This window comes from Solanum dulcamara, chromosome 1 (genome assembly GCF_947179165.1).
Source record: "Solanum dulcamara chromosome 1, daSolDulc1.2, whole genome shotgun sequence".
Taxonomy (NCBI): Eukaryota; Viridiplantae; Streptophyta; class Magnoliopsida; order Solanales; family Solanaceae; genus Solanum; species Solanum dulcamara.
Genome location: NC_077237.1, coordinates 51178812 through 51201237, shown reverse-complemented (window position 1 = coordinate 51201237; position 22426 = coordinate 51178812). Strand labels below are relative to the sequence as shown.

The 22426-nt window shown below is 34.7% G+C and overlaps 2 protein-coding genes and 1 long non-coding RNA gene across 4 annotated transcripts; 2 read left to right on the top strand and 1 right to left on the bottom strand.

Moving 5' to 3' along the window:
• Window positions 1–220: 220 nt before the first annotated feature.
• On the bottom strand, window positions 221–10405 carry LOC129884278 (trihelix transcription factor ASR3-like). Of its 2 annotated transcripts, none has more exons than XM_055958661.1 (3): window positions 9601–10405; window positions 5914–5955; window positions 221–926 (listed from the first exon to the last, which is right to left on the bottom strand). In XM_055958661.1, exons 1-3 carry the CDS (start codon window positions 10226–10228, stop codon window positions 643–645), a joined length of 954 nt encoding a protein of 317 aa, XP_055814636.1. In that variant the 5' UTR covers window positions 10229–10405; the 3' UTR covers window positions 221–642. The 2 variants fall into 2 exon arrangements, with proteins under 2 accessions (XP_055814636.1, XP_055814593.1); XM_055958618.1 differs by having other exon boundaries at window positions 221–929; window positions 9601–10400.
• Window positions 10406–12574: 2169 nt separating this feature from the next.
• On the top strand, window positions 12575–17931 carry LOC129887979 (uncharacterized). Its single transcript, XR_008766527.1, has 4 exons — window positions 12575–12773; window positions 13675–13725; window positions 14801–15289; window positions 17424–17931. It is a non-coding gene; the product is annotated as an uncharacterized LOC129887979 (long non-coding RNA).
• Window positions 17932–18137: 206 nt separating this feature from the next.
• Window positions 18138–20451, top strand: LOC129893076 (uncharacterized). Its single transcript, XM_055968571.1, has 2 exons — window positions 18138–19445; window positions 19554–20451. The coding sequence occupies exons 1-2, from the start codon at window positions 18138–18140 to the stop codon at window positions 20334–20336; spliced, it is 2091 nt and encodes a 696-aa protein (XP_055824546.1). The 3' UTR covers window positions 20337–20451.
• The last annotated feature ends 1975 nt before the right edge of the window (window positions 20452–22426 follow it).

Here is a 22426-nt window from a genome sequence, read left to right as displayed (position 1 = left end):
GTTCAAAAGCTAAAAATGGACTTATAAGTTGGTTTGACCAACTAAAAGCCCATCCAAATGGGCTCATACTATAGATAGATAGAAGATAGAAGATTCATTATTTGAGATAAATAATTATTGCTACTCATATATTGTGTTTTTTTAAAAAAAATAACACTAAATACGAAAATTAAATAGCATAAAGTAAAGAGGCCAAAGATATTTTATTGAAACAAGACTATTCAATTTAAAACCAAACCCCTTTAAATTAGATGCCATAGATTAAAGGAAATCCTCATTAATACAATGCCAACTAAAATGGAGATATCATAATTTGTATACAATTTGTCTGCAAACCGAGCAAGCAATCCCAAGTAGTCAGATAAGATATAAGGACGCTCATAAACAAAATCCTACCTGTCGGACAATTGTGACATAAGAGATACTTGTGTATAAACAAGAATTAAGAAAAAACAAAAAGATGCCAGCCCCTCCAAATTCTGTATTTATTACTATTTCTTTTGTACACCTGCTGTGCCCAGACTAAGCCTTTGAAAGCTAAGAAGAATGTTATCTCCAACTACTAATTAACCAACCAAAACTGAACTTCAGCCTTGTGGTTGAAGACAACATGCTATGCATTGTAATTAACTGAACAGGGCACTATAACTTATCTGCAATTCTTCCCAAAGCATCTGCAAGCTTGGTAAGTACTGCTACTAAGTTATCGACATGGCCCTTTCTTTGCTCCCTATCCTGTTCAAAATGCATATTCTGAGCTTCAAGTTGGGAGCTCACAAGTTTGCCATTCCTCTCCAATGCTCTCACTAAGTGATGTTGCACATTCCTTGCTTCTTCATCATCTGCATCTAAGTCGTTTTGCTTTCTTTTCCTTCCTTCCTGACCGCTTCCTATATCGGGTTCTCGGGTGGTAGGTTGGCTTGTACCTGCTGAAAAAAAAATACTCCAATTCAGAATGGGCATCCCAATGTGTTCTTTTGATTGTTTCTTTCTTTCAAGCAACTATTGCTCCTCTCTTTCTTGTTTATCTTTTTTCAAGGATGGTGAGACAGGTAGGGACATTTTACCGGAAATGCAAAAGTTCAACAAGAATGTGAATTACCAGTCTAAGGGCCCATTTGGCCATGTGATATGAAATTATGAGATGAAATTGAAGTTTTGTTTTTACATACAATTTGGACTTTTTATGTTGTATGTTTTCTCATAAACATAAAAACTCGACAAGTTGTAAAACTATCAAAATTGTTCCAATTGTTTATACAATCTTACCAAATAAACAAAAGTTTATAAAATCGCATTATACATTATCACAAAGTTATTCTAAAAAAATACAACATCTATTGATCAAACCTTAATTAATTCAATAAAAAAATAAAATTAAACATAAGTTGTAGAGTTCAAGCTGTTAGTAGCTAAGGAAATTAATTTTGCAATCAATGCCACAGACCATAGTGATTAGTCTTCTCCACTCAATATAATGATGAAATCTTTTTTATTATTAAACATTGATTTGAATAAACTAGTAATAAATTTGATCAAACATAATGAATTTGGTGAATATAAATGGTAAACTAAGAATTGATTTAAAGTAAAAATAAATTTTATATTGGAGAGAATAATCGTTATATGAAATATAAACGATTTTAAAAGTAATGATATGAATTATAAATTTTATTTACATATGAAACAAATGGCTAGTAGATATATATAAATTAAATATGGGTTACTTTTACAAAATATAACCTTGTGGGTCAATTTTTATATTTGAAAAATCCCATAACATGATTTGAAATTCTCAAATCATGATTTTTGGTGAATTAGGATTTCATATCATGAGATGAAATCAACGAAAAATCGCATGTCCAAACGCTGATTTCATCTCATGACTTCATATCATGAGATGAAATTGCATGGCCAAACGCCTACTAAAAGAAAAGTTAGAATGACATTTGACAAACTACCTCATATCTACAGATTTATTTAATGTAAGTTGATTCACTTCAAAAGCTGCATTTCCATTTTGTTGGGCTTTAAAAACAGTCTGAAACATAAACCACACCCACTTCGGCGTAGAAAATGCAATACTTAATAGAGTGACCTTTGGCACAGAGATGAAGCAATATAAACAATTTTAAATTTTACCAAAACTAATTTGCTTAAACTATATTTGTTTCAAATGTGTATCTTGAAAACAACAATTTCAGTGGGACTTCCAGCAGACATGAGAAAACCTAGGATATCTGAGTAAGGTATAAACAGTAAAGGAGCTCGATAGTGATCTGAGGTTTTTGCTTTTTAGAGATGTAAGTCAAAAGTTCTTGAAAAGACTCTATGACGATGACAAATAACCCAGCAATGTGTTAAAAGAGAAAAGCCAACATCAAAATAATTCCTTATCTTTGACTTTAGCAAAGCCATCCCCTTTCTTTCACATGAAGCACTAATAGTCCTCCGTGGTTGATATATTGGTGCACATTTAGAGGTGGTTTGATAGTGTGTGTAAGAATAATGTTAAATAGAGTGAATTAGTAATACTTGCATTATTTCTTATGCCTGCAATATTTCTTATGCATTGTTTGATATGATGTATTAAAAATAGCATGCATTGCATAATTTTTTAAAAAAATATTTATTTACAAAGATACCCTCTACAAATATGGTAGAAAAGATGCAAAAGAGATTGAGGGAAAATTGGGTTTTTAACCATGCTAAGGCATGCATTAAATCCCCTTGCATTACTAATACCATGAATTTTCATGTATTAGTAATACACTCCTTAATACACAATAGAGTGTATCACTAGTACAAACATTAGTTATACATAGGTTGCAAAAGTGTACCAAACGAAGTACTACTAATACATAAAGCTAATGCATGCATTATTTTTTCTAATACATTCTATCAAACGACCCCTTAGTCTCTTCCATATCCTTCGTTAGCTATTTAATGTCATGTCTGTATACTAGTCTCCTTTTGTATATCATCTGATACAAACTAAATTCCTTCAACTTTTACTTGTAGCTGCATCAAGAGTCATGATTTTTATTTTGTACTTATAAATATTTTTGTTGTGTTTCACTTTCAGTATACATATCCATGATTTTGTTGATTCTTTAGCTCTCTTTGTTTCCCATAACCAATTGATCTGCAAACCAGATTCTTTTGAGCTTTCAATATGTATCTGGAGCACAATCAAAGAACCAAAGAGAGATACGATGAAGAAGCAAAAGAAAATAAATGGGAGGAACATATTTGGGCCTTCTAGCCGGTGGTTTTATCATGTTGGGTTTAGTCACCATGTCCCAAACATAGGCGAAAGGTGTATATTTTAGATTTTAAAATCTCAGTTTATGAATTCTAAAGTGTGTTTCACTACAGACAATAAAACAATCACAAGTTTGTAACTATCATCATAGAGTTGTGTGCTTGCATACAACCTTGTACTAATTTGCCCCCCTAATGTATGCTTAGGAAGATTAACACTAGAGGTTTCAATTTTAACGTCAAATATATGTACTAGTTTTATTCTAAAAGTTGTAGTGAATACTCGTGCGTGTGGCTGTGGAATCTGTAGAAGTTGTATGCAATTCTAACTATATTTTAAGGTTATGTGGGTATTGGATTAGCATTTAAATTAAATGATTTAATTTAATAACTTGACCTCAAATTGGCATATAGGTTAAGTTCCAATGTTTATCTCCCGGATAACATTAAGCTATTTGGAATTTGTCACTGAAGAGTGATTGCACAGCAAAATAAATAAAAAAACGTGCAAATCAAAGACCAGAATGATGAGTCTTACTAAGAAGTAAGACTTTATTTAAGCTTTTTAGAGCCCATTTGGATGGGCTTATAACCAACTTATACGCCCTTTTTAGCTTATTGTGGTGTTTGGCTATCAACTTAAAATGCTAAATTTAAGCCATAAAATTTTTAAAGTCACCCAAAAATGATAAGTTGCAAATCCTAACCTTTTTTTGGAGGGCTTACAACCATTTTCGTTGACCATGAAAATTACTTTTATATCCCTTATATTTTATTTTAATTCCCAAAGTACCCTCTCAGCTAAAGCCCTAAATTCACATTTGTTCCTCATTTCTTCAGCAACAACGGAGCAGCAGAATGTGAATAATGGTGAAGATAGAGCAACCCCTTTTCAAGAAATTAACACCAACAAATTTGAAGAAAAGTACATGAAGGAGACTGAAATCAAGAAGACAAAGAATAAGAAAGAACCAGAGGTAAGAACTTTTCATTCTATTCCGGCACGGGCACCGGCGCCGGCGTCTGGCCCACCACCTCCTCCGGTGGTTATAGAGAAAAGGGTTGATTTTGCAAAGACTGGTGGATCTATGGCTAGCAATGTAATGCAAATGCAAATGGGTGGTGGTCCAAGGCCTGAACTTGGGTTAGTGGAAACAAGGCCACATTTGGCTGCAAGAATGGGGTATTGGGGTAGAGATAAGACTGCTAATACTTATGATTTGGTGGAGCAAATGCATTTTTTGTATATTAATGTTGTCAAAGCCAGGGATCTTCCAGTTATGGATATATCAGGGAGTCTTTAAAGGTATTTCAGTCATTTTCACAGAAAATAAGTGCATAACAGTACTTATTTGCCAAACACATCAACAACTTATTTTCAGCATAAGCACTTTTATCCAAACACTCAACTGCTTATTTATAAAAATAACTTTCAGCACTTAAAAGTTCTAAAAGCACTCCATACATAAAAGTCATTTTTTTAAGCCCATCCAAAAGGGCTCTTAGTGTGTATTTTGTTCTAGTACGTAATTTCTAAGCTTTTGGTCTGCCACTACAAGAATAAGTTCATGAAGAAATCTAGTTTGTGTTAGAATATTGTGAAGTTCCACTATTTTTATCTTTTCAATTAGTTTCTATGGGACGTGAATCCATGTGCAAAGACAGAGATTAGGTAGGGACCTAAAGGGCACCAATATTTCAGAAGTGAAGAATTATTAATGGTCCATACGAAAGAAGAGGGAGGGATGACTTCGAGTCTAAAGCCAAAGAAAGGGATAATTTTGGGCTTTTTCTCAGTTAAAAGACATCCTATTTTCAAATTATTGTGTTTACCAACTGATTTTTACAAGCGCACCAACTGAATTGTAGATCCTAAACTTATGAGATCATGAGCATTCTGTTGCCAGAGTATGAAATACTCTATAACTAGTGTTATCAATAACGGTACACGTTGCCGAGGCCGACCAGTGTAGACTACTGAAAACAAAAAAATGTCAGCTATGTGGGGTATTGAACAGATTTATTTTTGGATACTATAAGAAACAATATATCTAATTTAGGATGGCTACAAAACCATAATGGTGACTAGGAAACTAGCAGAGTAAATTAAGTTTAAGCAGAGGTTTGTTGTCTGTATAGAGCAACCAATGAAAAAATACAGAGTTTGCTATATATGTATGTATATTAGATTGTCGGAGTATAGCTTAAAACCAAATGCAAATAAAACTTCCTTGCTACTTTATGGACTAGCAGTAGTATGTTGGTGGGCAAATGGTCTTGTATGATGCTTTTGTCCATAGAAATATTGGGAAAATTTGGAAAAGAATTCAAGTACTCCTTTTTTTTTTCCTTTCAAATTTCAACCAAATATTGCCCAAACTCCTACAATTATTGTCTTCTATGTATCCAACCCTCAAATATTTTACTTTTGTCAAGAGTTTGACTTCATAAAAATTACAGTAGCACCACAACAGACGCAATCAGATGAATATATGTCTTCTTTCAATTTGTGTTATCTGCCACATATCTCAGTTGAAACCCAAATATAACCTATACACATATTCGTAGGGCAGAAAAAGAAAACAAATAGAATTAACTAAAAGAAAAGAACCTTTCGATGTGTGCAGATTTAACATTATATAGACGTACCTTGTGTAGGAGAAACTTGAGAGAGTGGTTGATGTTGTTGCTCTGCAATCCAAAATCAAGAAAATAAGTTCAAAAAGAACTTCAAGAAGATTGAATTCAAGACCTAAATACTAAAACTAGGTACTTACTGGAGGAAAGGAAAAGGAGACACAAAGAAGAGAGAACCAAATAATTGATAGAAAGCAAGAAGGAGAAAACCAAATAATAAGTTCAAGATAATTAAGAAAACCAAATAATTGATAAAACAAGAGAGAGCTAAATAATAAGTTCTAAACAATTGGAATTCCACCACAAGGAAGAGGAAGAATTTAGTACTTTCTAGAGGAAAAGGGAAATGAATATTTATTACCTAATTTAAATATTTATTTCTATAATTGAATTGGATTCATGCTGGACATTCTTGATTCTACTACAAAAGTCATTCACCTTGTTAGAAGATTGATGTAGTAGTATAGGGAAAGGAAGAGAGACTAACCTACGATGTTCATCGACCTAGGAAAAGCTTATGACAAAGTTCCTAGGGGGCTTTGTGGAGATGTTTGGAAGCTAAAGATGGACTTGTAACTTACATTAGGGAGAGATGATAAGACAACATAAAACACTTGCAGCTTACTAAGGACATGACCTAGATAGGGGAATATGAAGGCCGAGAATTAAGTCGAGTATTGTCGAGATTTTCTTTTTAGTAGTATTATTATCATTCTCTTACTACCTTATTATTTGATAAGTTTTTTCCTATTATTTCTTCTGCTTCGTTTATCGTACTATTTGTTGTTGATACTGTTTTTTTTCCCATTATTTTCTATATGATTTTTTCACTTTTGTATTTCCTTTCCTTACTGATTTAGATATGGCTTACTCTAACTGAGGGTCTATCATAGATAACCTTTCTAGCTTCACAAGGTAGGGTTGTTGCCTACACATCACCCTCCCCAGACCCCACTTATGAAATTTTACTGGGTATATTGTTGTATTCCTATAATTGAATTCACCTAGTATTGGGCCGTCCATTGCTATTCGAAATAGAACAAGAAAAAGGTATACTCATCTTCGGAAAAAGAAATGCTTTAAACTTGAATATAACACCATTAGAGGTATACAATATCACCATTGTAGTGCAATTCTATTGTTTTGAGCACCCAAGTACACAAATGTTTAAAGACAAGATAAAAATAATTTCATTTCCACCAAGAATCTAATTCAACAGTGACAAAGTAAATATGCAGCACAAAATTGTTTGTTGTGAAACTAGTACTAGTACTAGTACAAAACACAAATATTGGGACCTAAGTTTCGATTCGTGTGGTTTCTCACATACGAAAAAATAAATTCACAACTAATACAATATTTTGAGATACGAAATGTTGTATTATTAATTTAATCACACACCTGTACTACTCTACATACAGTACTAAATTCTGCCTAAGTTATGCAGTATTGATAGAAATAATAAGCTAGGGGGTTTAATAAGTTGCATAAGCACAAGGAATTTCCTAGGGTAATAAAAAAAGAGCATGTTGATATTATTGCCGACTTGCTGTAGTGGAACATAGAGTGACTCAACAGAAAGCTAGCCAAATAATCATGAGGGTAATGCCAGGATGGATGTGACATTCAAATAATGATGCCAATGATAGAGGTAGATTCTGGCTACTGGTTCAGGTTACGTTCAGGTTACTATCTTGGATATTGATAGCCAATTTATGCACTGCTCTATTAAAATTAAAGCAGAGAGATCTGATTGATTTTACTGCCACATATGGACTTCATACAATTGAGGATAGGAACGGGTTGTGGTCTGCAACTCTATTGTCCAAAACTCACGCCTCATAATGGGGGACTTCAACTCTATTCTCAAAGGAAAGGATAGGAGCACCCTAGTCATGGATGCAGAGATCAGGAATTTTGAAGACATGGTGAGTAAAGGGCAGCCCGGTGCACTAAAACTCCCGCTATGCGCAGGGTACAGGGAAGGGCCTGACCACAAGGGTCTATTGTACGCAGTCTTACCTTGCATTTCTGCCAGAGGCTGTTTTCAAGGCTTGAACCCGTGACCTCCTGGTGAGTAAATGAACTTAGGTCTACAGGGAGATTCTTTACATGGACAATTTCACATATCCATAGTAAAATTGATAAGGCACTGGTCAATCATGCCTAGATGAACAGGTGGCCTCATCTAGAAGTAGAAGTTAAGGACCCTCATTTTTCTGACCATTCTTTGCTATGTGTCACAATGGAGGAGGTACAGACTAGAAGTCCTAAACCATTCAAGTTACTTAATCACTTGGCAGGACATATTGAGTTCCAACACATTGTGGCTGATACATGGGCCTCAACTGTACATGGTAGTCCTATGGAAAGAACATGGAAGAAGTTCAAACTTATGAAAGGTGCAATGAAAACGTACGTTGAATACTAAAGAATTCCGTAATGCTGAGCTTAAAGCAGAGCCTTTAAAGGCAACAACTAGAGGATGTTCAATAACTGCTAAGAGCCTCTCTCAATGACCAAGACCTCTATGCTAAAGAATAGGAGCTGAAAATATCTGGATTGTGGTAGAAGCTACGTTGCTCAGACTCGGGTGTGGGTGTCCGAGACGGATGCGAATCTGAGAGTCAGATTCGGCAAAATCTAAATTTTAAGATTCGCGGATACGAATCCGAGTATGGATATGGGTGCGAGGATTCGGCTAAAAAGATTCAATATTATAAAAATATAGTTATAAAGTTAAAGATATTCTTCCCCTCAGAAAATAAAAAGAAAGTCATTCAAGACCTTCCACCAACTCTCCTTATAGATCATTGCTACTGTCTACCATAAGTCAGAACACAACCGCTTGAATATTTAGCATCTCTTTGTTTGGCTTGAAACATGAAGCAACAAATATTGACCAAGAGGAAAAGTATCTTGGTCAAAGTAGTTGATGTGGGTTGACCGAATCCCGCACCCGTTTGATGTATCTGATGTTGGTTGTCCGTGGACTCTTGGTCAAAGTATTCGATGTGGGTTGACCGAATCCCACACGTATCCCGCACTCGCACCCGTCTCGTGTCGACTTGGGTGTGGCAGCAAATATGAAGAGTCCGCGCAACTTAGGGTAGAAGAGAGCATTCCTTGGTTGTCGTATTGGGCAGTCCATTGGTTTAATTGAATTATTATTGGGAAGTCCATTGCTATTCGTACTCACACCCGTCTCGTGTCGACATGGGTGCGGCAGCAAATATGAAGAGTCCGCACAACTTAAGATAGAAGAGAGCATTCCTTGGTTGCCGTATTGGGCAGTCCATTGGTATAATTGAATTATTATTGGGCAGTCCATTGCTATTCGTACTCATCTTCGGAAAAAGAAATGCTTTAAACTTGAAGATGACACCATTAGAGGTATATCAATTCTATTATTTTGAGCACCCAAGTACACAAATGTTTAAAAGACAAGATATCTCATCAAAAATAATTTCATTTACACCAAAAATTTAATTCAACGGTGACAAAGTAAATATGCAGTACAAAATTGTTTGTTTGTTTGAGACATGAGTTCTGGGTCGTGTGGTTTCTCACAAATGGAAAAATATATTCACAACTAACTCAATATTTTGAGATACAAAATGTTGCATTATTAATTTAATAACACTCTATAGCTACTCCAATATATGTAGTTGTAATTGAGAAAAAAGAAATAGATTGTACCTGAAATTGGAGTAGGAATAGGAGGGTCATTGACTGGTTTATGGGGAGTGGCGCCTGCTTCATCTGGCTCAAAATCTGAAAACAAGCCATCATCCCCTGCAGCAGCAGCACTTTTCCCACTATCAAACAAAACTTCTGACCCCAAAGCCAAAACCAACCCTCCTTCTTCATCGCCATTTCCGTTTCCATTTCCACGATCAAGAATATCATACACTTCTCTATCAAAAAATCCAGGTAATTTTTTCTCTCTCCTCAAATCATTCCTCATGACCCAAAAGGACTCTGTTTCTTCTTTAATCAAAGACTCCCACTCTTTAATCTTCTTAAAATCTCCTGCCAAATTACTCCATCTCTTCCGGCATTGAACCGGTCCACGGTTCACACCATGTCTTTTACAGTAGGAAGAAACAGAAGCCCATTTGGGTTCAACCTGTGCTGAACCCAATTCCAGACCTCCGGTTCGCCCTCGACGGATCCGGTTTTCAGCAACTTTTTTCCCCTGTATCAGAACCAGAATTTCTTGTCTGGTCCAACGAGGAAGCCTCGGAACTTTGTTGGAATCATCGGCGCCGTTCAGACGGCCGTCGGAGTCGGTAGACGGAATTAGGGTCAATCGCTCAAGCTTCATACTACTTTTTGAAGAAGCCCCCGTGAGTTAACGGAATTATGATAACGCCGTTTTCAGTAGGACGGCCCCGTTGAGGGGGAGAGAAAGTGTTTAGTTTTAATGGTAATAATATTTCATGCCCTAAGCCTTTTGGGTATTAATAATTCTTATGGTGATGACTCCACTTTGTAATAATCTTTTGTGATATGAATGACAATTATCTAATTTCTAAAATAAGAAGATTACTTACTTTATTTGATGTTTCAATGAGAAATGCTTATTAATTAATACTCTAATTAAAAGATAACAAGGGCCAGAGGCCTATTTCTAAGGACTGCTAATATTATAAACAAAGACGAAACCATCAAGTAAATTTAAATTTTGGGAGAGGTCACTTTCCTTTCAGTGGAAATCCGCGTCTTCTTTGGATTAGTATTAGTACCAAAAACCTGCAGTATTAATTAAATGATTTTAATCCTTTATTTTAGCTATATATTATGTGATAGTAAATTATTTTATTAATTTTAAATTTTTGTTCTAAATATATTTTACTTAAAGTAATTATAAAATTTGCACAAATATCAACTATATTTAAATAATAAAACTATAATTAAAAAGTACAAAAGTACGGTAAACAACAAATTTTCGAGCCGAGAAAAAATAAATAATCAAGATCGAAAAATTGGAGTAACAAAGTGTAATATTTGATTTCAAAATGTAGTGCGTGTTACAATCTCTATAACAATCCTCTGATTCTTCAAATAATATGGAATATATTGAATTTGAATTTGATTTAGAGTCAAGGGCTTGAATAGCTTGATCTTGAATCTTCATCTTCAAATTTGGATTTGAATTATTCATCACGAACACTTGTATGGTTATGACGAATAATAAGTATGAACAAGTAACTTGATCTTGAACTTCTTGATATTTTCTTTCGTTCTTGATCTTGAACTTGAGCTTGAATTTGATTACTTAAACTTTGTAGCTTTGTAGAAAATTTGTGGTCTTTGATCCACGAGCTCTCTTCTTGCTTCTTGTTCTTGAAAAAAACCCTTTCTGAGAATAATGAGGACCCCTATTTATAGTTGTAGGGAGTGGTATAAGGGTGTGATTTGATTGGTTGGTTTGAACTGACCAATCAGATTTCTTTGGCGAAAAGTTTTAATTTGATTGGTCAAAACATGTCACATATACACGTGACATTATTCTAGTGGCTCATTTAATTTGACTTAGATTGTCACATAACTTCGACACGTTGCATGATTTTAGTGGCTCATTTAATTTGACTTGGATTGCCACATAACTTCGACACGTGGCATGATTTTAGTGGCTTATTTAATTTAATTTGGATTGCCACATAATTTTGGCACGTGGCATCACTGGCATGATTCTAATGGCTCATTTAATTTGACTTGAATTGCCATATAACTTTGACATGTGGTGTGATTTTAGTGGATCATTTAATTTGACTTGGATTGCCACATAACTTTGACACATGGTGTGCTTTTAGTGAGTCATTTATTTGACTTGGATTGCCACATCATTCAGACTATTTTCTTGAATTTAATATGGTCCAAATTAATTTATGAATTTAAATTCAATATAATTTTAATGTTTACAAATGCCCCCTACTTCTAGTCTTGTCAAAATATTTTATTTTTTTGAAGACTGGACTTGAAGTATTATTTTAATTAAGATTAATATTAAATTATACATGTAAATCTCGCACGTCATAATCGGATAAAGACCAAAAATTGAAGGACCTTATATAAGCATGATGATCGAAGTTATAATAATAATAATTATTATATTCTTTAAGCTTGAAACCATAATCCACTTAGAGGGATAGTTAATGTCGGTCAATGACTACAAATAGTAGTCCAATAATTCAAGTCCTTTTAGGAGTATAATTATTTTAAGTGTTTCACATGAAAACAAATACTTCCACAGCAACCTTAGGGATCTCTATAAATAGGGATATTGTTATATCCCATATTTTTTTATTATTTTTTTTCACAATAGGATATTTTTGGGATAACGATAACAAGTCAAAGGAAAAATTATGTTTGATTTTGTTGGATACATAATTCTTATGACTAAATTAGGATGTGAAAATATTGGAAAAGTTTAGGGATAAAATTGGAATTTCACATGTGGAAATACTATAAAAGGTTGAGGACAAAATTGGAATTTCACATGTGGAAATACTATAAAAGGTTAAGGGCATAATTGGAATTTCAACTTGGAAATATTAGAAAAGGTGAGGGGCAAAATGACAATTTCACATGGGAGCCTTTAAGTCATCTAACTCCTAGAGATTTCTAGACATTTTGAGAGACTTGAAAACAAGAAGTAAAAGGAGAAACTAAGGCAAAAACTAAAGAGAGTTTCGGCCAAAGAGGAGAAAAAAAAATTCTTGAAATTTCATCCCCAAAAATTATAATTTCTTGGTATTTCCACTAAATCAAGGGTCCTCTATAACATGGTAAATTTATTTTGGAAGATAGAAGGCTTGTTTGGTTGATTTGGAGCTTTGATTAAGTGAAGAAGTTAGAAGAAAAAGGTAAGAATTAATCCAATTTATTTGTGTTATGAAGTTTGTTGATGTTGTAGTATGTAGAGATGTGTAGAATTTATGGAAATATGAAAGTTTGCATGGTGGGTTTTACATATGTATAAATCCATGTATATGAAGATTTTGGAGGCAAGATGAATTAAATTTTTGTGTAGTATGTTAGTAGTAGTTATGGAGTAGTAGTTATGATAAAAATTTTATGTTAGAATTGGAAGTTGAATGAATTTATTTGAAGTTGGAAATATGGGTTAGGTGATGAAATGGAAAAAAAAATTAAGTTTGTATAATTTGTTAGTTGTGGTTATGGTTTTGGGGATATAAATGAAGTTTAAATGGTGTAAGTTGGTATTAAAATGGGTTGTAGGAATTATGTAATTTTAGTATGATATTATAAGAATATGGAGGTAAGTTATTAAAAGTATGGATTGTTGTTGTTGATTATGAAGTTGAAAGAAGGAAATGAATTTGATTATGAAGTTGAAAGAAGAAAATGAATTATAATATTTTTGTTGTATTTATGAAATTTTTGAGTGAAATATGGAATTGATGAAAATTGGATAGCTTACTTGGAATATTTTTCACCTATGTTGAAATGAGTTGAAATTAATTATGGACATGAAATATTCATATTTACTTGGAAATGCAAAGTTTGGTTGAAAGTTGTTGCACTAGTTGAAAAGAAACCAATTTATGTTATAGTGTGTTTAAATTGATTATTGATGATATTGGTGTTGTTGTTGGCTTGGTTGTTGATATTGTGGCCGAGTTGTAATCTCGGGGTTGTCATATATATAGGAGAGATGCTGCCGAAATTTTTGTAGACAAATATTGGAAAAATTGAATTCTTACAGTCTTATGAATAGTAATTGGTAAATGTGACCAATTGTAGATTTTGGTGGAAACGGGAATTGGAGTTGGACAACCGTAAAAAGCCAATAAGGTATGTAATGCTTTACCTTTTCTTCACTTGGCATGTCCTAGATGTAATAGGAGTGGATACGAGCCTCGAAAATAACTCTACTCTTAGGAATCGACACCTAAATTTGACCATTTTCTATTCAGTAGAATTGAATTAAGTATTTATGAATATTTTTGAAAAATTGTCTAAACTTCTAGAATTTGCACAAATAGGACCCGACTATCTTGAAACTCTTATAAATAATGTTATGAATGTTAACACTTATAATTTCGATACGCCACCTCATTTGTCCGAGGTGGGCCCCACTATTTTGAATTTTTCTTTGTTATTCCGTTTGACTTATATTAGTTAGAATTTAAAGGAAGCTCTTTGCTACTCTTCCAAATATCATATGACTAATTATTCTGTTAAGTCCCATAATATATTCTGAAATATGGAAATAATTTCAGAAAATTATTTTGACATAGACTATCGGGACATTGAAAAGACTTGCACTATTATTATTATTCAAGTATTTTTATATATGATTTGTTATCGAAATTATGCAATCGTGTCTGTATAAATATTTTGTATTTTAAATTGCATTTAGTCTCTCACTACTCCACTCGTGTATACTGTAACCACTCTTTCACTGAGCCTGGGCCAGGATATGTTTTCGTGCGTATTTCTCTGCATTTTTTGCCGTGCCTCGATGTGAGGGGGCAGGTATGACATGTACATGGGTTGTGGTGTATGTTATGCCACGGAGTTATGCTGTGCCATGTACATATATGATATGATATGATATGATTTGATTTGATATGGCCATCTGATATGATATGATTTCTTACGGAGACATTTCCTACTCTGGTGTTATGATGTGCTGTGGCGCCAATGACGGGAGCGCGACCACATTTTGTTCACCGAGTCCCACGAAATGGGGTCGGATATGGCATATGTATTTGCATATATGATTTGTGATTATGATAAGCATTTTGATATTATGAACATTTAGTCCGTTTTCTGCACCCACTATTCAGATTATGGTTTTAATTATTACAGTCCATGCTTTACAAATTCGGTACATTTTTCGTACTGACCCCCTTTTTTTTCGGAGGCTGTGTTACATGCCCGCAGGTACCGAAGTTCGATTTGCTGATCCACCTATTTAGGACATTTGCTGCGTCGTTGACAGTGCTCCCTTGTTCGGAGCTTGTATTTTGGTACTGACTTTATCTCTGTATATTTGGATATGTTGGTCAGGGGTACGACGGGGCTCTGTCCCGTCATATAACTATGTTATCATCTGTAGAGGTCTATAGACAGAGTTATGTTGTGGGTTTCGTATATATGGTTTGGGTTTTGTGTATTTGTGACGGCCTATCAGCTCTCGTGCCTATATCTACTTTTATGATTTGTTTAGCAATTTCTTATAATCACTACCTATATTTATTCGGTTAAAATGGCTAATTTGGGATAAAAGTACGTTTGGGTGCTCAATTAGGGCACCAGTCGCGGCCTATGGGGTTGGGTCGTGACAGATATGCTCTTCATATTTTGCATCAATTGTAGTGTTGCAAGCCACAACGAGGGAGCACAATATAAGGTAATTTCTTCTCCTCCCTCTTTATTTATTTATTTATTTATTTTTGGAGAGAATAAATTTATATCATTTCACTAGAGTCCTAACCCAAAAAGTAATTATAGTTACTTTGGGAGAAGGACTTCTTCACCATCACTATTTGGCTATAAATAGATTCTCTCCTCATATATTTTTTATTTTTTTTATCATTGGCATTGACAATTTTGATGTTCCTTTTTGCATACACTCTTGAGTTTATCAAGACACGAGGTACATTTTTTTTGTTTGGGCCATTTTTTTATTTTTTTAGCGAAGAAAATAAATTTGTATCATTCCACTAAGAGTCCTAACCCAAAAAGTAATTATAGTTACTTTGGGAGAAGGACTTCCTCACCATCACTATTTGTCTATAAATAAACTCTCTCCTTTTATTTATTTTTATCATTGGCATTGATAATTTTGATGCTTTTTTTGCATACATTCTTGAGTTCATCAAGATACGAGGTACATTTTTTTTGTTTGGGCTGTTTTTTTTCTTTTGGAGAGAATAAATTTATACCATTCCACTAGAGTCCAAATCCAAAAAGTAATTATAGTTACTTTGGAAGAATGACTTCCTCACCATCACTATTTGTCTATAAATAGACTCTCTCCTTTTATTTATTTTTTTAATCATTGGCATTGGTAATTTTGATGCTCTTTTTTTTTGCATATACTCTTGAGTTCATCAAGATACGAGGTACACATAATTTTTGTTTAGGCCATTTTTATTTTTGGAAGTGAAAATATTACTCCATATGCAATGAACTTATATTCTATTAGAGTCAAAGGTGCTGCGTTGTTTGAGCCAATAATTTTACATTATTCTTGGTAAAGACTTTACATTATTTGACTCGAAAGTACCGCATTGTTTGAGCCAAATTCTTTACACTGTCTAAGATAAATACTTTACATGATTTGTGGCAAAGATTTTACACCGTCTGAGGCAAAGACTTTACATGATTTGTGGCAAAGACTTTACATCATCTGAGTCAAAGGTATCCCATAGTCCAAGCCAAAGACTTTACACCATCTAAGAAAAAGACTTTACATGATTTGTGGCAAAGGCTTTACACCGTTTGAGTCAAAGGCATTCCAGAGTCCAAGCTAAAGACTTTACACCGTCTAAGACAAAGATTTTACATGATTTACGGCAAAGACTTTATACCGTCTGAGTCAAAGGCATTCCATAGTCCGAGCTAAAGACTTTACACCATCTAAGGCAAAGACTTTACATTATTTGTGGTGAATACTTTACACCGTCTGAGTCAAAGGCATTCCATAGTCTAAGCTAAAGATTTTACATCGTCTAAGGCAAAGACTTTATATGATTTGTGGCAAAGACTTTACACCGTCTGAATCAAAGGCATTCCATAGTCCAAACTAAAAACTTTACACCGTCTAAGGCAAAGACTTTACATAATTTGTGGCAAAGGCTTTACACTGTCTGAGTCAAAGGCATTCTATAGTCCGAGCTAAAGACTTTACACCATCTAAGGCAAATACTTTACATAATTTGTGGCAAAGACTTTACACTGTCTGAGTCAAAGTCATTCCATAGTCCGAGCTAAAGACTTTACACCATATAAGGCAAAGACTTTACATAATTTGTGGCAAAGACTTTACATCTTCTGAGTCAAAGGCATTCCATAGTCTGAGCTAAAGACTTTACACCGTCTAAGGCAAAGACTTTACATGATTCGTGGCAAAGACTTTACACCATCTGAGTCAAAGGCATTCCATAGTCCGAGCTAAAGACTTTACACCGTCTAAGGCAAATACTTTATATAATTTGTGGCAAAGACTTTACACCATCTGAGTCAAAGGCATTCCATAGTCTAAACTAAAGACTTTACACCGTATAAGGCAAATACTTTACATGATTTGTGGCAAAGACTTTACACTGTTTGAGTCAAAGACATCCCATAGTCCAAGCCAAAGACTTTACACCATCTAAGGCAAAGACTTTACATGATTTGTAAAGACTTTCCACCATCTAGATTAGGCATAGGTCTTGCTCAAAGAATATAATCGTTCATTATTGAGATTCATGACCATGATTATTGAATTACTAATTTAAGAGCTAAAAAAACATATACTTTGTTTTATTTTTTTGCAGATTGAATCATGGTTTACTTTAGAGATTTGACTTCTTCTTCTTTAGGGTTGTGGTACCTAGTGATATCAAATCATAAAGACAGTGTTGTGGAGACCAAACTGTTTGTAAGTACGAACTTAGCTGGCCAATATGCTGCTCCATGGCCATCTTTGGGGGAACTTCCTGGTTTAGATGATTAGACTCTTGAATATAACAGTCGTTCTCCCGAGACGTGGGTATTTTGCACTCCTAATCATCGTACCAAAAATATTGCAACTTCTTTACCATGTTTGGAAAGACGAATCATTAATGGAGAGACTCGATGGGATGACACTTTCACACTTGATGGAGAGTTTCACTATATTTCAGGCTATTGGGAGTAGGCTGAAGATATCCTTAGCAGGAATTGCCAGACTTTGAAGGATGCAAAAATATATGATGCTGTATATGGTTCACTTTTTACTTATGATCGTAACACTAACATCTTACAAGTCTTCTACGAAGCTTGGTATCCTGTTATAAATATACTGCTTACTTCAATCGGAGAATTATCTATATCATTTTGGGATTTACACGTGATTGGTGGTCTACCCATAGTAGGAAGTCGTATCAAATGTTGCAGAACTTTTAGGCACATTTGATAAGGGAGAAAGGTTTCTTCCTCACTCTTGTGAGCATTTATTTAATGCCTATCATCGAATTCGAGTAGAGAATAATCATGACTCGAATATTTCTATGGAAAGATGGGTAGAGTTTTGGTGTAAGAAAGATACAAAATATAGACAACCCTCACCAAGAAGAGAAAAGAAGTTTGCCCGTCTTACATCATCGCATAACCCAAATGGCGTAATTGGTGAATCTGTTAATTGGTCTTCTGCTGAAGAAGCTTTATTTCACAAGTTGGAAGTTAAGAGTCATAATAAAAATGAAACATACTTGGCAGCCTTTTTATCTTGCTGGTTGTGTGTATTTGTGATTCTTACAAAGGAGGTTGGCTTTATTCGTCCGGGCGTCTTCAGAATCGCCTGTCATTTAGCATGTGGACAAAGAGTTAGCCTTGTAGTTCCAGTCTTAGCCAGCATTTACAAAGGTCTAAATACGATTTCAAGATGCTCACGACTTGATCTCGTTCAAACTTATTTTCCAATTCATTACGTGTATGGTTGGTTGACCTATTACTTCAAAACTCATTACCCATTAGCAGGTGGACCGGCTAATCCTTTTATGGCTTCTTTTTCTGGCGAAGGTACTACCAGGTATTTTGAAAAAGAGTATGCAAGAAAGCGTATACATGGAGGGGGAACCATTTCCTGGGATGCAACATTGATCAAAACGCCTAATGCTCACCACTACCGCGATGACGGCACTGAAAAAGAATTTCAATCGAATTTCTTTATGAGCCTTAGCTCAAACTATCTCACTTTAAGGGATGAAAATATCTTTATTATGGAGTCTTATAGTCCCCATAGATTCAGTCGTCAATTTGGCTTTTTTCAAGATGCTCCTGATCGATTAGATCAAGATTTTTGTGAAGCTTCATTAGTCGAGGGCTTAAGGCTTGCACGAATTTGTGTGCTGATAAAATCTAGGGCAAGAGCAATATTTCTTCCTAGTGGGTCCAACTTGAAGAAATTCTTTTCGCTCAATTACAAGTCTTGGTGGGAAAAGGTGCATGAAAATTTTCTTGAAAATTATATACAGTCCTTGGTGAGTGCTGTTGGTCTGGATAGTAATATTCTTCAAAAGCAAGACGATGAGGTCTTAATTGTGAGTCAACCTACTATTTTGAAATCTAAAGTTGTTTTTCCAGATAAGATCAAGGGATCTTCCCTTGAGGAAGTTCAAAAAGAAAAGTATTCAGCTCAAATTCAATGGACCTCTCACAAACGTCCATCTCAAGATGAAAGTAGTAGCACCCGTAGTGATCATTGTTGGAAGCAATTGAAACTACCTTCTGACACGCCAAACGATGATAGTTCACATCCAGTAGAGATTTTTCATAACAATGTTAGTTCTTCAAAGACTTTGACAGCTATTAAAGAGGTAATGATTTTTTTTATTCCATGATACCACACGATTCTACTAACTATGGTATTTCTTCTTTTATTTATTTTTATATATATACATTTTTTACTATTATTTGTTTTGCAGGCAAACGATGTTAGCATGTTGGATACTTCTCACCAAAGTAAGCCACAAGATAGTAATGAATCTGTAGAGGGGCCGACTTCAAGAAAATCAATTTTGTCACCCAAATTAGAGCGGGAGGCTACTTTTGTCCCACATGAAAGGACTACATCGAATGTAGAATATCCTCCCCATAAGAAACTGACAATGTCCGTGTCCATTTTTGACGGAAAGCAAGTCATCTCAGAACTTCGAATGAATTTTGTCGAAGGAACTTGGAATAAGATTCATTCTAAGCTCGCTGATCTCACTGCAGAACGTGTTTCTTCTCTTGAGGATGAGGTCCAAGTAATTTTTAAGGATGTAAATGAAATGGGGGTGGATATTTCTCCTTTGAAGAACTTATTAGAGTCTCTCTTTGTACTTGCCACCTCCTATGACCAAGCACAATCATCCCTTGCTGATAAAGCCCTGAAAATTGAAGAATCCGTGTCATATCTAAATGCCAAGAAATACCTTGATCTTGTCTTGAATAAAAAGAATGAGAAATTCAAAGAGTTGTCTGACATTTGTCAGTCTCTTAAGGAGGCGAGGAAGAAGGTGAAAGAGTTAAATGCCCTTCGAGATGCTGCCAAGAAAGAAGTCGAAGATGTTGAATCTAAAGTCTCAACAGCTGAACAAGAGTACAACAGATGTGTTGATGTTTCTCTAGCTACTGCAAATGCCTCAAATGATGTGGAAGATAAGAAGAGAGTTTTAGAGATTTCTCTTCAAGACTTAACTAATTATAAGCTACGTTTAGACTAGCTTATTATGAACTATATTTATATATTTTTTAATATTTTTTTAGCATTCTGATTGATTAGTTGTTACTCTTTTATAAATTCTTTTGATTGCATTATATTGCCCATTTCTTCATGTATTTCTTTTACGTTTCAGCTTCAAGAGTTATATACTCGTATTGATGCATTGATATAATCGCATTAAGCGTGGGCTTTCTCCTAAATATCGTTGTTTATTATCTTGTCTGTTTCGATAGTACAAGAGATATATCATTATATCAGAGCACCAAAGCCAGGAGAGACTCAATTTATCAGAAACCAAACTTCTTAATCTAAAACCTATCCAAAGTTTATAGTTCAAGTCCCTCAGGATCGTTCTAAAAAAACTTCAAAAATAAATTTCACATGTAGAAAAGCTGATAGATTCATATTCGCATGATCTTAAAAAAAATACTCATATCTCAATTTAGAGAAGCCGAAAAGAAGATTCATAGAATTACAACATGTACAATAATCACGGCTAATAGCTTTACGGATTTGTACAAATATTTTTTTGAAGTCAATTCAAATTCTGTCTTAATTGATCCTCCCTAATTCACACGTTATATATGACAATCTACAAGAACATTGTGATTCTCAAATAATAGCGTGCCCCATTTCTTTTGAACTTATGAGATTAAATATAGGATGCAACTCACGGACTACGGTGAAGAAGGTCAAGAGAGACTATGAGTTCTTTGGATACTCATGCGACTGAACTCAGAATGTAATGCCAAGCGCCTATGTACCTCAGTGAAGAGGATCAACTCATAACGTAGTTCTAAAAGAGTGATTTTTTTATGTCCTAACTTTTTCCTAGGCCGCCTCTTTTGAGATTTTCAACCTAGCAGAAATTGTTGTTTTTTTTGGTGTCGTGCACAGTTTATACTCTTGCGGGCTAGGAGTAACATGTAGTTTATACTCATACCTTAAGGAGTGTGTTTCCTTTCTTCAAGGATAGTATCTCTTTATGAACTTTCCATTAATGGGGCCAATACTCAATCCTTCTGAGTCAACCAGTTTGTAAGCGCCACTTGAGTATACTTCTTGTACCACATATGGTCCATCCTATTTAGCGGAGAACTTGCTTCCAGACCGACGAGAAGTAATAATGGGCCTTCTTATAACAAAAACTTGATCATCCACTTGAAAACATCTAAGACGAACCTTCTTATTAAAAGATCGAGCTAGACGAGCTTGATAACATTCCAGACTTTGTTGGGCCTCTAGTCTTTTTTAATCAAGAGCCTCTAATTATTCAAGGAGTAACCGAGCATTTTCTTCATCAGTGAGCCCTTTTTGAATGGAAAGGAGCAATGACGGGATTTGACGCTCAAGTGGAAGAACTGCTTGAACTCCATAAACAAGAGAATAGGAAGTCTCTTGTGTTGGCGTGCGATACATAGTCCTATATGCCCAAAGAGACTCTTCTATTCTTTCATGCCAATCTCTCTTAGATTTGGAAATAACTTTCTTCAACAAGTTGCAGAGTGTCTTGTTAAATGCTTCAGCGAGACCATTAGCAGACCCATAATACATAGAGGAATTGCGTTGCTTAAAGCCAAAAAGATCACATATCTTCGTCATTAATTTGTTATCAAATGGCTTGCCATTATCTATTAATATATATCGAGGAATACCAAAATGATAGATAATATTGACTCGGATGAAGTTAGCGACATTCTCTTTCTTCACTTCTCTAAGAGAAACAGCTTTTGCCCATTTTGAGAAGTAGTCAGTTCTAACCAGGATGTACAAATGTCCACCCGATGACTTAGGCAATGGTCCAACAACATCTAAACCTCAAGCTTTAAATGGCCATGAGGCAATCGTTGGGTGTAATACTTCTGGGGGTTGATATATAAAATTCGCATAGAATTGGCAAGCTTTACATCTTCGGATGTAATCCAGACAATCTTTCACCATGATTTGCCAGTAATATCCCATCCTTTTTATGTGAAAATAAAGTTTTGGTCCATATTGATGCGCTCCACATACTCTAGAATGTGCTTCTTGCATATCTTGAGTAGATTCATCTGCCCCCTAAATATCGTAAGAGAACTCCATCGAACGACC